This window comes from Malurus melanocephalus, unplaced genomic scaffold (assembly GCF_030028575.1).
Source record: "Malurus melanocephalus ecotype Western Australia unplaced genomic scaffold, MMel_1.1 scaffold_105, whole genome shotgun sequence".
NCBI lineage: Eukaryota > Metazoa > Chordata > Aves > Passeriformes > Maluridae > Malurus > Malurus melanocephalus.
Window position 1 is genome coordinate 2033428 of NW_026623337.1, and position 15529 is coordinate 2048956.

General features: G+C 42.8%; 1 protein-coding gene across 1 annotated transcript; it reads left to right on the forward strand.

Moving 5' to 3' along the window:
* Position 1: 1 nt before the first annotated feature.
* On the forward strand, positions 2–8693 carry COQ2 (coenzyme Q2, polyprenyltransferase; the record flags this gene model as incomplete). Its single annotated transcript, XM_057369224.1, has 7 exons — positions 2–83; positions 172–338; positions 2725–2846; positions 3084–3169; positions 4038–4171; positions 4607–4795; positions 7218–8693. Coding segments are annotated over 7 exons (936 nt in total), but the record flags the coding sequence as incomplete, so codon positions are not given.
* Between the last annotated feature and the right edge of the window lie 6836 nt (positions 8694–15529).

Sequence of the window (15529 nt, forward strand, 5' to 3'; positions counted from 1 at the left end):
CTTCTCGGCGGCCGAGCTGGTGCGCTCCGCGCCGGCCCCGCTGCAGCCCTACCTGCGGCTCATGCGGCTGCACCAGCCCGCCGGTGAGCGCTCCGGGGAGGGTCGGGCCCCGTGCCCCGCTGGGGCTCCCGTTCCCCGCTGAGCCCGCCCGCGGGTTTTGTCTCCACGCAGGGACGTGGCTGCTGTACCTGCCGTGCACCTGGAGCATCGGGCTGGCGGCCGCGCCCGGCTGCCTCCCGGACTGGCGCATGCTGTCCCTGTTCGGCGTGGGAGCCGTGCTCATGAGGGGGGCCGGCTGCACCATCAATGACATGTGGGACCGCGACTATGACAGACAGGTAGAGGAGCGTGGGGCAAGGCTGCTCGCACCAGCACGTAGTGACAGGACGAGGCGGAATGGCTTAAAACTGAAAGAGAGGAGGTTTAGGTTAGGTATGAGGAAGAAATTCTTCACCGTGAGGATGGTCAGGAATTGGAACAGGTTGCCCAGAGTAGTTTTGGATGACCCATCCCTGCAAGTGTTCAAGGCCAAGTTGGATGGGGCTCCGAGTAACTTGATCTAGTGACAGGTGTCTCTGCCCACGGCACGAGGGTTGGAACAAGGTGATCTTCAGGGTCCCTTTCCAGCCCAAGCCCTTCTGTGATTCAGTGAACCAAGCACATGCCCGCTCATCTCCATCACAACAGACTCAACAGAATTTTTGGGGTTGGAAGGGACCTCGGGGATCATCTAGTTCAACCTCCTTGCCAAGGCAAATTCAGCTAGGGCAGGTTACAYAGGAATGYATCCAACTGGGTCTGGAATGTCTCCAGARAGGGAGATTCCGCCTGACAGATGCTGTTTTTTCTTGGCCAGGCACCAAGGATCTTGRAGGCACTGAAGTACATGAACATCAACAGTGATTCTTTGCGGAGTGCAGGCTCCAGGTTCAGGATTTCCTCCATGTTTCTGTCTGAGATGCACACAATTAATTTGTCTACATTTCCTCCTAAAATAATAGAAGTTATTTTATTTTGTATAACATTTCTCTGTCCAGGACTGTAATTAGTCTTCTACAATACTCATCTCTGTAAGATAAAATACATGCTGTTGTCAGTTGTAGGTAGTACTTGAACAAGTTTATTTCTCAATGATGTTTTGCATGACAGAACAAAACAACTAACACTTTTTTGCTACACTTGCTAGTTACAATCTATCCAGGAACAATAATTTTTTATTCTTAATTTTAGGAGCAGTGTTTCCTTGTACTGTATTATTGTTAATTTTGGTTGTTCAGAGTATCATGCCCAGCCCTGAGCTAATCCCCTTCTATTGTGTTTTATTTTTCATTTATCATCTCCCATTTGTTCAGAAGAGGGAAATAAGCAAAAGGCAGGGCCCAGTGTCAGATTTTGAAATGTGCACAGGTGCAGGCTTGGTGGAGAATATCCTGGTGATGCGTCACTGTTTGCTTGTCCTGTTTTCTGTTCCTGTATTGTTCCTCTGGTTTTGGGGTTTGGGTTTCGGCCCTGCCAGACACAGATAATGAGCCAGTCCAATATTTGGACTTCTTAGCACAGCACTGTTGTATTTGTGCTGTTGGGAAGGCAGGGAATCAGAAAGGGGTTTGTGGCAGCTTTAGATGGTTTAGGGTTTGGAAGGTGTTAACAGCTGCATATSCTAAACATTGGTGTGGGGGTGTGATAAGTTAGAAGGAATTTCAATATAATGATTTAATTTATGTGTTTTATTGTGTTGCTAGATGGAAAGTTTTAAAAATTGCCTGCACAGATTTTTCTGGGGTACCTTAAAAGGCTAGCTTCAACACAAGTGCCATAGAGACCAGGCCAACAGCAGGATGTTGGCTGATGTAGGTGATGGTGGTTTAGATTTTGTGTTACTGATTATCTGGAAGATGTTTTCTGTAAATGAAGCATCCCACATTTGGTTTCACTGTGCAGTGGAATTGGTGACAGATTTGTTAAATGCATGTTTCAACTGCAAAAACAGTATTTGGTGTTTAACATAACCTGATAGCGATGAGGAGAACAAGCTGAAAGTTTATTGACATTCAGATTATTAAAGCATGTGCAAGACTCCTTATATGTATGTAATATTCTGTAAAAGGTTGACTTTTGAACCTCTTGGAATAGACTTGACAGCATTTTCATCAATATGAAATTCTCCAGAATTGTTAGGGTTGAAAGGMRCYTCTGGARWTCATYMAGTCCAATCCCCTGCCAAGGCAGGGTCACCTGGAGCAGGTGACACAGGAACAAYGTCCAGGTMGGTTTGGAATGCCYCCAGAGAGGGAGACTCCACAATCTCYCTGGGCAGCCTGTTCCAGTGCTCTGCCACCCTCAGTGTAAAGAAGTTCTTCCTCCTGTTGAGGTTAATTTCAGATTTTTGAGGGGTTTTTGGCATTGGTCACCTTTGGCAAGTAACTCACCATTCATTTAACATTTTTTCCTGATATCTATTCCTTTCTTCAATTTACCTTGTATAATTTCTTGTTCCAGACAGAGTTTCTAAACTCCACTGTATCCCAACTAGGATAATTGTCTTTTCACAACCATTAACTCCAGATCGGTGAAACCGGGTTCTAAAAATGCCATTAGAGAGAAACAAAAGTTATCAACAGAATTAGGGCCCTTTCATTTCTCCCCAGAAAACAGGAAACAAATCTTGTAAATTGCCCATCARTTACAGATGTACCTGGTGGTTATATTATTTCCATTTTTTAGGTTGCAAGAACAGCAAGCAGACCTCTGGCAGCTGGAGATATYTCCACTTTTCAGTCCTTGGTTTTCCTTGGGGGACAGCTCAGCCTGGCACTSTGTGTGCTTCTGTGTCTGAACTACTACAGGTGATGTATGAGTTATCTTTTGGTTTCCACAGTCTGATTCTGGATCCTGGGTTAAGCACAGAGATTTTGAGCAGAAAAGGTGTTGGAGACAGAAGGAGGAGGTTGTTAGTCATGGAATTRTATTTGAAAATAAAAGAACTAGTGCCATGTACCATGTGCATCTCCTGTGTGTAATGCTGCAATACATCTGTTGATCTTTAGCATGGCAAACAATAATCCTCTTGGTACTTTTTGCAGTATCATTCTGGGAGCAGCCTCTTTGTCCCTTGTAATCACCTACCCTCTGATGAAGAGAATAACATACTGGCCACAGCTAGTTTTGGGTGAGATGGAAATATTTTTACTATTTTTTTATTTCAGCTGTAGTTTTTAGAGTGTTTTACAAAATAATATTTGAGCTTTGATGATCTGATTTTTTATAACTTTAAGTAAGAATAGAAATGCCTTATAGACAAAGCTCTATTGTGCCACAAGCATCTGAATTTACAACAGGCACCAGAGTTGATGTGTGCCTTTGGGTTTTTTTTTTGTTAGAAATCAATTCCTTGTTTTGATGGAGTGATAGGAGGAAACAAATATTTGTCATTTGAGAATGAGCTGTAGTTTTGGGGTTATTTTAAAACCTTCYTTAAATACTGATTTGTCCTGCATTTCAGTCTTCAGTCTCTAAAATAACTCCTGRGCAGATACTGATGGTGCTTGTATTTTAGGCTGTGCTACTGAAACATACCTGTGTATATTGGCTTTCACATTCCAGCTGTCTTCAGGGTTTTTTACCAAGCTTGCAGTTTTCAGCTTAGAAGGACCATAGTTGGCTGCTGTGTACTGTTTTGCATCCAGTTATGCTGACATCTTTTGTTACACTGACATCTAAGCATTTTACCTTCAGGCCTGTTGTTTGAGTATTCTGGAATAGTTCTGTGCAAATGTTTCCCTGCACTAATGAAATCAAATTCAARTTAGGGGAAAATGTGTGGCATATGTATTTTTCCTTGTATGCCCAAAGTATTTAATGTCAAATTATGTACATTTATTATCTGTCTGAAAATAAGTGGTAGAAAAATAAAGACACTGGTATTGCACAAAAGGCTGCTGATATGATACACTCTGAAACAAGTAATATTTAATTGCTGCTGTCATTCTTCTAACTTCTTTCTTTTTTTTTTTTTTTAATTCTCCTTATGTTTTTAGGACTTACATTTAATTGGGGAGCCCTTCTTGGCTGGTCTGCCATCAGAGGGTCGTGTGAGTGGTCTGTGTGTTTGCCCTTGTACTTTGCTGGAGTCATGTGGACGCTCGTGTACGACACCATTTATGCACATCAGGTAGTGAGACATTTCAGATACCTGTGTTTATACACACAAGTTTGTGTGTTTCATTTATAAATATCTTGTCAAACAGCAGAACTAAGCTCTTGCAGTTCTTCACCTTCAGGTGAGCTAAAACAGAACCAAAGAAATCCCAGCCCCTGTTTTATTGCTGTTTGCCAAGGTTTTACATATCTGATAGAAAGGTGGATGTAAAATGCCCTTTGTGCTCTTATGCATTTGCATTGTGTAAGTAACTTTGACATTGGTATTAACTCTTGGCTGATAAAGCAGCTCTAAGACCTTTAAATTTTAGTATGAGGGCCTACAACTGCCCTTAAATTGGGTTCCTCCTAAGAAGCATTGGAAATTTAAGCAAGTCCCCCCTTTTTATTTTCCTTATGAAGTGATGTTGGATTATGGATTTTCTGGTAATTCATCCTTTCATTCCAGGATAAGAGGGACGACATCATGATYGGTGTGAAGTCAACTGCACTGCAGTTCAAGGAGGACACAAAACAGTGGCTCAGTGGCTTCAGCCTGGCCATGCTCCTGAGCTTGTGTGTGGCAGGGATGAATTGCAATCAAACCTTCCCRTATTACTCGGCTGTGGCTGCTGTTGGGGCTCACCTGGCACACCAGGTTTGATGGATTTATTTATACAGTTTTCTGTGTGGAAGTTCTTACTAAGAAGCCAGAACACTTTTTAACCCCCATCAGTTTATGAGCTACCCATGAAAAAACAGTTCCTGTAAGGAGAACTGATGTCTTCTGACAGTAGGCTTTCTCCTCTTAAGTACCTTTTACAGACCTTTTGGTTGAAGAGACCGCAAACCCAGTGGAACACTGGGTTTCAGTCTGTTCTGAAACCAAAGGAAGTGCCACACATTAAGCTGTGTTCTCAAGAAAGTGGTTTTCTCCTTGCTCCCAGCAGCAGCTGATGCTAGATCCACCTCAATATGCTGCAAAMTACTGAGGTGTTGACTGTTCTGATTCAGCTCTTGCAGTGTCTGGCACATATAGTAGCAGATGTTAATATTATAATTTCAAAATTGACAGTTCTAACTGCGCRTTCTTTTTATAGCAGAGAACAATCYGGTTTAGTCTTGTGGTTGCATGAGTTTAGAAATTTTAATGAATAGCAGAAGGAAAGAAAGTAGCTTTGTCAGTAAAGGATGGATAGGATCTTGTTACCTTGTCCTTTCTGAATCCTAACAACTGTGTTACACAGTAGTGACAAATCAGTCTATTCAAAAATTAATTGCTGATCTTGATAGGTAAGTGATGGCAGAGGTTTGTGCACTGTGAATAGTAAAACCATTGCCAATCTGAGCAGCTACATCAGTAGTAATATGGAACTTTATGAAGCACATTGGTTGTATGTTGAATTTTAATGGGTGGAGCTCATGGACRTAATTCAACATATCTCTGAGTAAGGGAATTCTTGTGGTGATGTAGTCTGGCACTCAGCCACTGTTTTCRTAGTGACTGTGTTTGGAAATGTATGGGGTAAAGAATACTACATCTATTGCATGATYATTTACAGTTTGAATTGTCAGACAKGCTTGATCTTGTAGTTCTGGCATGACTGGAAACCACTTTTGAGGATTTTTATAAGTGAGGATGCAGACCTGGTGAGTGTAAGTGATGGGRAATTCATAATTGCATGGACTGCCAAGGTCACAAGAACAGAACTGTTCAGTGTACCACAGAGTAWCTTATTTTTGAGTGATTATTTTAATATTTGTCCTGCTTAAACATTTTCATGGTTATCTTGTTCAAGATTTCTGATTGTGTGCTTAACTGAGTTTAGAAAGCTAAGTAAGATGCTTGAGGACCAGGATTTCCAGGATTTCCTTAATTCACTGAATTTTTGCCTGAGTCAGAAGAATTTGAACTATGATGATGTGCAATTATATCCCTCTCAAAAAGTATGCCAATAGAAAAATAACATCTTTTACTTTGCTTGTGTTTCKGGAAGAATGGCTTGGCTGCTGTTGAGTTTAATTGGTCAGTTCAGTGCTTCAAGTTCCCAGTGTCTGGGAGGCTGMTGGGTTCTTAAGGGTACGAGTCGCATCATATCTTGGAGGGCTGTGAAGAGTGGTTTTGATTATTTTGTTAGAACCCAGCCCTGATTTCTTCGTACAACCACAAATGAAGCAGGCTTCACGGGGAAGGTTTCACTTCTTTCAGTTGAATACTTTCTGTTTTTGAATACTTTCTGTTTTAACTTTTTCAAAGGCTGAAGTGCAAGGTTGGAGGTTTTAGGGGCTCCTTCTCTATTTTGCTCAACATTTCCTCTTGTTACCCTTCTCAAGACTTTTGTACTGAATTTTGGTTTTAGGAATATTTTTCAGTGACTTTGCTCTTGCTATATACCATGTGGGATTTTTTTTTCTTTTAGTTGTTACTTGCAGCAGAGGGCTGCCTTGCTGGGTAAGCCAAGCCTTGCTTCTGGCTGCTGTTGCAGGTGTCATGGTTCTTGTTTGGAAGGGAAGTGAATGAACATTGCTAAGAGCAACTGGACTGAACCAGCCCTCTGTGGCAAGGCAGGGCCTGGCACTTCMCCATGCTTTCCAGTTAACCTGGTTCACTGCTGRCTCTCCAGTACCTTGTCACTATTGAAACATGGACAGAGATGGAACAGGGCATGTTCTGGGGGCCTTACTTTTGTTTAAAGTTACATTGAAGAATTAGGTGGCAACCTACTGAGKAAAATCTCAAAGAGACTTGTTTACATGCCTATTTTTGCACTTTTAAATATCAAACCAGGCACACCAGTAACCAGGCTGTTTTATATAGTCTTCYATTGAGATGGACTGGGAATCATGATCGTAAGTAATCCCTGACTTTTCTGCTGTTTGTTTAATAAATCTGTTGAACACAGATGCCACTTAGGCAAAAACTTTTTTAAGCACAGAGTAATCCTTTTCCTTGTGGACATAAGGTTAGACTTCAGAATTTAAGAATAACTTTCTTTAGTTGCAGACCATTTGGTGTTGTGTCAGATGTTTGTGAGTCTGTAGAATAATAATCCTGTAATGTTGCACTGTTGCTTTTGCAGATCTACACTTTGGACATAGACAAGCCTGAAGACTGTTGGAAGAAATTTTCTTCAAATCGTACTGTAGGAATTCTGCTCTTCRTAGGGATTGTGCTTGGAAATCTGTGGAAACAAAAAGACTTCAAAAATGTAGAAGAGCCTTTTGAGAACAGATAGTTGAARTCACTATACTAAATTTTAGATTAACTAAGATGTAAATATTTTAATAAGGAAAAATTTTAATATAAGCATAGCTGCTTTATATAGTTTATTTATAAAAGCTGGTGAAGACATTCTTGTTTCTGAAATCATGCAATTGAGATGATCCTTCAGTGGAAGTTTTGATTATCTGTGAATAACTTCAATCTGCATAGAAGGTTAATAAGAGAAGCTGCTCTGCTGGTCCTGTGTAGTATCAGCAAACTTCTGTGAAGCTCTGTAGACTGTGAACCCAAGATTTTTTATGACACAGGTGTCTCTTAGTGGCAGCACATGTTAAAATGCAAAATGATTTCCGGATGTAAATAAAATCTGGCCGTACATGTTTGATGGTCTGGTTTATTACAAAGGGAGTTTTCAGTTTGAGTTGGAGCTTGCTGCATGAAAGAATTGCAGTATCTATTTTTATCCTGGGATATCTAGGATCATTGAGGACTCTGAGCATGAGGTCTACAATAAGGAGTCAATAGAGAGTTATTTAAGACCTTTTGCTGCTGCTGGGATTGCTGCAGCARGTGCTTTCCATGTGAAGAAGACAGGCTTCTGTAAAGTTGCATGCACAAAGTGAGCTGAGCTTGTTTGTCAACAGTGATTTGAACACAGACTAACGACTTCAAACAAAAACAGAGCACCCCAGAGCTGTTGCCGAGTGTGTGTGACCAGTGGTTGACCCTGAGCTACAACTTCATCATGCAAGCTGTTGATATTTTTTGATTTTTGTTTTTTAATTCCGCTTGTTTTGACTCAAGCCTACTGGTTTTATTTGCAGTCTCACTGGATGGGATGCCTAGAAACAATAAAAATAGCAAGTGCAGGCCAACTAAATGGCCCTTACACAGAAGTTAATCTTAAATAGGGTTTATGTTTTTTTTGGGGGGGAAAGCATTAAGTTGAAGAAAAGCAGTTTAAAAATGAAAACCAGTAAGTTTCTGATGGATTATGTAACAGCTGCATTTTGGAGAAGGATARTTCAATGCATCCATCTTCATGTTGGACATTTTTTTTAGCCATTAACTAGTAATTAAAAAGTCATGATGCAATTAGTATGGATCAGTTTCTTAATAATAGTAGTATTTCTTTAGAGAGATGGCAAAAATTATTCATCTGTATATAAAACATACTGAAGTGTTTTTAAGTGTTTTTTAAGATTTGGGAAGAGCACATGTTTTGTAATGCCTTTGAATGCTCTCTTTCCAAAGGCTCTTTGTCTCAAGTGTTTGTCTTGTAATGAGAAGAAGAAAAAGGTGYAGCTAAATAGAGTAAAAATTAATTTTTTATAATAGTCCTCATGTCCTAAATTTGAATATAATTTCATGTTTTCTGTGGGAGTTTTCCAAATTAATCTCAAAAAAACATTTTACACAGATACAACGTAGCTGTATTTTAGGTTCATTGCCTGAAAACTTGAGAAAGCTTTGGATTCCAGGCTAATACCAGGGGTGTTAATTGTGAGCATTTTATGATTAATACATGGAAATGAATAATTTTTTAAGTGCAGAAGACAGATAAAGGCTGAGCTGCTTCCTGGCACCTTCCTGTTTGGATCTGCTGGCAGATATATGTGCATCTCCTCCCTTCATTCCCAATCTATTCTATTCCAAATCTTCACAAAGASACTCTGCTGTATTAAGATACTGCTGCTTAAAAGGTTTTCAAATACACCTGTCTCTGAGTATCAGCTTTTTATTAGTGTGCTTTTGTCTAAATAGACAATGCCCTCTTAAAGTTTCCTCTCCACTATCAAACCTTGCCTTTCTCTTTCTCTTCCTTTTCCAAGTATTCCACCACAGGATGCTGAGACAACAAATGCTTGTCAGGCAGCAGGAAGGTCAAATGTGTCTAACAATGGCAAACTGAAACACTGCTAGTTGCTCAGTGAAACAGAAAGCTCTGTAACTAACACCAGCGCTTGCCTGTGTGTGCTCCTGCCTATGTGTACTTTGTAAAAGGGTGTATCAAAGCAACAGCAGCTCTTTGTCCAGGATTAGCCCTATAGAAATAAGGGTGCTACACCTGCARGGATGAAGGGAGAGGCTGCCAAGGCACTGGAAGCCCTGCAGGGCAGGCCTGGATCTTTGCCTTAGAAGCCTGCTGAGCACAGTGGCAYATGGGATCTGTCACAGTCGCGGTTCCCAGGGGAAAGACTCGCCAGAGGAGGGTCAGCCAARGCAAACTGTGCCTGCATTCTCCTATCTGTATTTCTTGGTAAGTATGATGTTGTTRATGCGAGGGAGTTATGTTTTTCCCTCCCTGTATTCCCAAGGATATGCTGCAGAAGCAGTGCTGTGCAAACAGCCCCAGTGCCCGTGCCAGCCTGCCTGGCTGCCAGGGAGTCTGAGCACCAGGGCACTAGGTCAGGCATTTCGCCAGCCACTGGTGACATGATGTGGAGGGAAAAAAAAAAAAAAAAAAGCACTCCTTTTCTATTTCCATTTGGCAAAAGCTAGGAGAGGGCCATTAATTGATAACTAAACATTGCACTGTGCAAATACCAGGAGGCAGGCTCCATTGGAGCTTCAAAARAAAACTGTCAAAGAAAATGAGGGTGTTAGCCGGCCGTGGATAGTGTGAAGTTTATTTACTAGTTGAAGGCTCCTGGTATACTGAAAAGGTGATTTTGGTTTTCCTGCAGTGGCACCCTGTAGTCTGTGATGGAGGCAAAAGGCCAGAGCAAATTTTAACACAGTGTGCTAGATGCAGTACCAGAATGCAGTACCAGAATTACAATGAAAATTGTAGAAAACCTCATTGGTTTTACAGAATTTTCCAGGGTGGTGGTGGTTAAAAAAAAACACCAAAAAACAACACTTCCGAGCAGCTGTACCCAAGTGATTTTGTCTGAACAAAGCAGAAGGAGGTCTAATACACTTAAAAGAAACTGAAGCAAGACCAAAAACAAAGAAACCACATTCATGCCAAGTTCAAAGCTTCTAACAATACAGCTGTAATTTCTGGAGCGGAAAACAAATGCAAAACAAAATCAAAAACCTACTCCAAAAATACTTAAACCTGCAAAACACAGTTCTTCCAAATTGCGAAGCTTCTTGTCTGTGACAGGTATACGAACAAGGAAATATAACTAATATAAAATAAGTTGTATCAACAGCACAAAGAACAGAGCCAAGCCTGCAACAGGCTGTGTGGGCAGTGGGGGAAAGCAGTGTCATGCCCATTTCTTTCCTCCACTGACGTCAAAGCACTCAGAGAGTTCAGCTCTGAATGAAAAGTATCTCACTCTCTACAACTCCCTGAAAGGATCTTGTGGCCAGGTGGGTGTTGGTCTGATCTCCCAGGTAACAAGTGATAGGAGGAGAGGAAATGGCCTCAAGTTACACGGGGGAGGATTAGATTGGTTATTAGGAAAAATTCCTTAACTGAAATGGTGGTCAGGCATTGAAACTGATTGCCCAGTGAAGGGGTGGAGTCATCATCCTTGGAAGTGTTCAAAAGGTGTGAGAATGGCACTTAKGGACGTAGTATGGTGGTGAACATAGCAGTGCTGAGTTAATGGTTGGATTCAGGGATCTTGGAGGTCTTTTCCAAACTTAAGGATTCTATGATTCTATTTTGAAGGGAAATAATTTTATCTCCAAGTTAACCTTGCAAGCAGCAGCACATACATAGCACCAGGAGACTGCTTGGAGGAGAAACTTYGACAGTGTTAGGTGGCTGCTTAGTAGAAAAACCTGTGGGTATTTTGTGTTTCTTCTCATGCTGCAGCACAGCCAAATATTTGTTAAACAGGTTTTCAGCTTTGTCAGAGCTCATTTCCCCCACAAATGCTGCCATGCTATTAACCACTTTTTGCAGGGAATATATATAAATAGAAATAAAACTATTTGAGAGGAAAATGGAGGAAAGCACAGATTTCATGTACACCATAACATGCATTTCTATTGTGCTTTACTGAAGTATTTATTAGAAGGCAACTTGAATTTATTTGCTTAGAGCTGGCACAATCATTTTTTTCCCCTGCACTTCCGCGGGGAAGCACAGTGGGTGCAGCAAGGCAATAAAGGAAGGATTTGGCAGAGCACAGTAAAGTGTCACTCTGTCTGTATCTGTTCGATGAGGGGTGGGAGGGGTGGGAGTTTCCTGCCTACCTCGTTGGGAGGAAAACCCAGGGCAGAAAGCCAAGGCTGTGTAGGCACAGATTGTCCTTGGAGCTGGTGCGGCTGAGGTTGTCCTTGGCTGSGTGAAGTGGGTGCAGTGAGTGCCTCCTCTCCCAGGAGACAGGTGATAAACACCTGATTGCTCAACCCCAAGCAGGACYCTGGCACAATTTCCTCCTCTGATGGATCTTTATCTCACGAATGTTCTCTCCATAGTGAGACTGCTGCCAGCACGACCTGGGGACCAGTAGCCTGCTTTATCTTGTGTGCTCAGTAGGATGGGAGAAGGTGTCCTCTCACTCCTTGCCATGTCTCTCAGTGCAGCTCTTGTGAGCTGCTGTGCTGCCAGAAATCCTCTGAGATCTTGGGACATGCCTGCAGGGAAACCATCCACATGGAGAGGTGCAAAGGCAGCGAGTGTTGTATCTGCTGTCTTCAGGCTTTGCTTGAGTAATCAATGTCAAGAGGGGAAGCAGGAGGCAAAAAATTGCCTTCGAGAATTTGAACTGTTGAGAGCTGATTTATTTATGCCATGTTAGGTCAGAAAAGTGGAGGTTCAACACCAGGGGACCTTGCATCCGGGTGAGCTTGTTGAGTCATSAGACTGCCATGGAAAAGCAAAGCTCGCCTCTGAAGGGGACTTTTGGTCATGTACATGCAGCAGGTGTGGAGCCATACAGCTTYCCCATCTCACACATCATCTCTCCTGGTTCGACTCTCTCTCAATACCTGCTCCCATCTGTCTTAAAAAACATCATCATTATTAAGTAGTAAAGACCCTTTTTAATCTGCAGTACATTTTATTCTGCTAAATAACATGAATACATTGAAAAACTTTTCACAAGTCTAAAATACTGTTGCAAATATGTTGTTAGATATCCTTCTGCCAATACCTTGGTTAATGCTGGATTAACTTCATAGTACTTCATGTGTGGCTGTTCACTTAGCTCCTGCTCAGGTGCTCCTTGTGTACACTGGGAGCAGTGCTATGGGACTAAAGCCAGGACACCACGTGTGCCAGGCACAAGGGACAGGAGAAAGTAAGGTCCATCATCCCCTGCAGTTTTCTGGCAGAAGCTGGAAGCTTAGGATAAAACTGSCATAGAAATGGCACAAAGCACGTGTCCAAGCTGGAAGGTAGCCACGGGTCAGCTTACTCCAGAAAGCCTCTGACGCTGACCCAAGAGCAGCTGAACTGCTGAGGTTCTCCTATTTCCCACCACTGTCTGGGATGGGGAGGGGGACAGGAGGGTCTGCACTTGCACTGTCTTGTAGTTCAGCTTGTGTACAGATGGCACTCAGTGATTTTTGAGTTARGGAGTTAATGAAGCAGGAGACTACAAAATTCATTGGACTTGTCTCTTGTCGGTTTATTACAAGGGGGTTGATTTGTTGTTTTTTACTTCAGTTGTTTTTTACCTTGTGAGCTCCTGAGATGAAGTTCGATTCCTGCAGGGCATTATCCTGTAAGTCTGAGCAACTTGGAGAAAGATTGGCACTGTGGAAAGCATAAAAAGATGGTGAGCCACAGGAAGAGGCCATGTGGAGTCTTTCTTACACAAGAGGAGTGTAACATCTTKTGATAAACCGTTGCCTGAGCCAGCATGTGATGCAGAGGGATTTGAAACAACTTTTGCCTYCCACCCTTCCATTCAGACCTGGTTTGGTGTGACTAAGAGATGCTGCAAAGCTGGTGATGCCCTTGGACCCAGCTGTGAGCTCTGCAGGGTGTGCTGGACCTCACATTTGGGTGCCTGTGGCACAGGGGGTTTGTCACTTTGCCCGGAGGGCATTGCACCCCCCCAGACACAGCATCATTTTCTGTTTGCTCAGCCTCCTGAGCAGACCCTCTTCACTGTGTGCAGTGTCTGGCGTGTGGGAGGGATGAGGGATGTGCAGACATGGGAGCACCTCTCTCCTTGTGCCAAATGCAATAGCTTCAGTTTCAGTGAGATGTGCAGCTGACCCTCAGCTGCATCCTAAGGACTGTCAAAACTTCCCCTAGCACTTGCTCAACTCCATTCTCCCGTGGCTTTTGCAGTTGCAGGAGTTTCCCTTTCACTGAGCCATTTAAAGCTGGGGGAAGAAAGCAAAGTTTGGGAATGACATGGTYTTCCACTGGACCTGCTGAGACATCAAGAAAAAAAGTGAAGTTTCTGATTCAGAAACCATTCTCCATGTCTGAAGTGAAACCCTGAGGCTGTTACTCTGCCTGTGGAAAGGGCTGGTGAGACCAGAGCTTTGGAGAGAKGTCCCCAGGCACTCTCCTGTGCCAGGCAGCCCCTCCAGGCTGCACACCAGTGGGATTCACAGACCCTCTGTGAGTAAACACACCCCTCATCACTTGAGACAGCAGGGTTTGTATACACAGGAGCATGAGGCAGCATCCTGGGGAAGGTGGCTTTGCTCTTTTGTGGCAGTGTTCTGAGTGGTACAGAAAACAGGCATGAACATTTACATGTGAATGGCCCAAAATGGAGTGAACCAGTGCCTGGTTTTGACTGCTYGATGAAATACAGTGGTAGACTGTAWAATTCATAGTTTGTTCTTTGTAGAGAAAGCAAAAAGGTGTTAAGGGAGGTTTTGTTTTAATCTGTGCTGCTGAATCTTCATTAGTATCACATTTACTGTAGTATATGTTGAATTGGTCAACAATCAGCTTGTGGTCAAGATTAATTTCAGCTAAATTTTTCCATTGTTTGCTTGGAAATAATCATAGAATGGCTTGGTTTGGAAGGGATCTTAAAGATCATAAAGTTCTAAACCCTGTGCAGTGAGCAGGGAGCCTTTCCACTRGACCAGGTTACTCAAAGCTCCATCCAACCTGGCCTTGAACACTTCCAGGGATGGCACATTCACAACTTCTCTGGGCAGCCTGTGCCAGTGCCTACCACCCTCACAATGAAAAACTTGTTTGTAACATCTGATCTAAACCTACCCTCTCTCAGTTTAGATCAATTCCCCTTTGCCCTGTCACTACATGTCCTTGGGAGAAGTCCCTCTCCAGCTCTCTTGTAGCCCCCTTTAGGTCCTGGCAGGTGCTCTAAGGTCTCTCTGGAGCCTCATATTCTTACCCCCTAAAAAAACCAACTGCATTTCAGTTTCTGTTTCCTTCCTCCCTGGCAGACYCCTAGGCCATAACTTCATCCAGCCAGCCAGTGGGATATTAGGCACCTCCTCTTCCAGGAAGAATCTGCTGACCTGCAACGTTTTGCAAACCTCAGTTTCCACAGACTATTGCAATGTTTTCAGAAAAAACACCAACCGTCTATGATCCAGCGAGGGAGCGACCAGCCGGTCCCGTTGCAAAGCAGGGACAGCCACAGTTAAACTTCGGAGCTGCTGGAAGCCAAGGGAAGCATTTCAAGGCACGGCTCCTTGTTTTCTCAGCAGTACTACTAATAAAACTCTTCTTTAAAGCACCATAAATCCCAGCCTGTTGACAAAGCTGCTACATCACAGTTTAGCCCGAACTTCTTTCCCCATTCTTGRTGAGGGCGAGAGAAGGGAGCCTCACCATCAACACTTTCCATGGGACTCATTGAACGTGGCTTGTTCCTGAGAAAGGAGCCACCCAGACCTTCCCTGGGATCTCTGCATGCTATGGGCATCCTGCTGGGAAACAAAAAGTYCTGTTCTGGTGCCACAGATTCTCTACAAAATGTGCAAGTGCATCCAAAACTGTCATGACTTGCACAGGGCATGAGTGGTCTCATGTTTGGGGCAGGTTTGWGCAGAAACTGTAAATATCAGTGTCTCATAAAAGGAAATATATGTGTGTATGGTAAGTGCTCAGTTAATTTTACAGGGCTACATGGCTTGTGACAAGCACTTAGGGAATCAGCCTAATTTTTGTAGAAAGCCTCCATGTGGGATGTATTTTCTAAGAAATTAAAACCTAAGTGTCTGTTCCAATGAAAGTACATCATTCAGAACTTGTCTCTCCTCAACAGCAACAATGTGTGGGTAAAGTTAAGGGAATAAGACAATAAATATGCAACC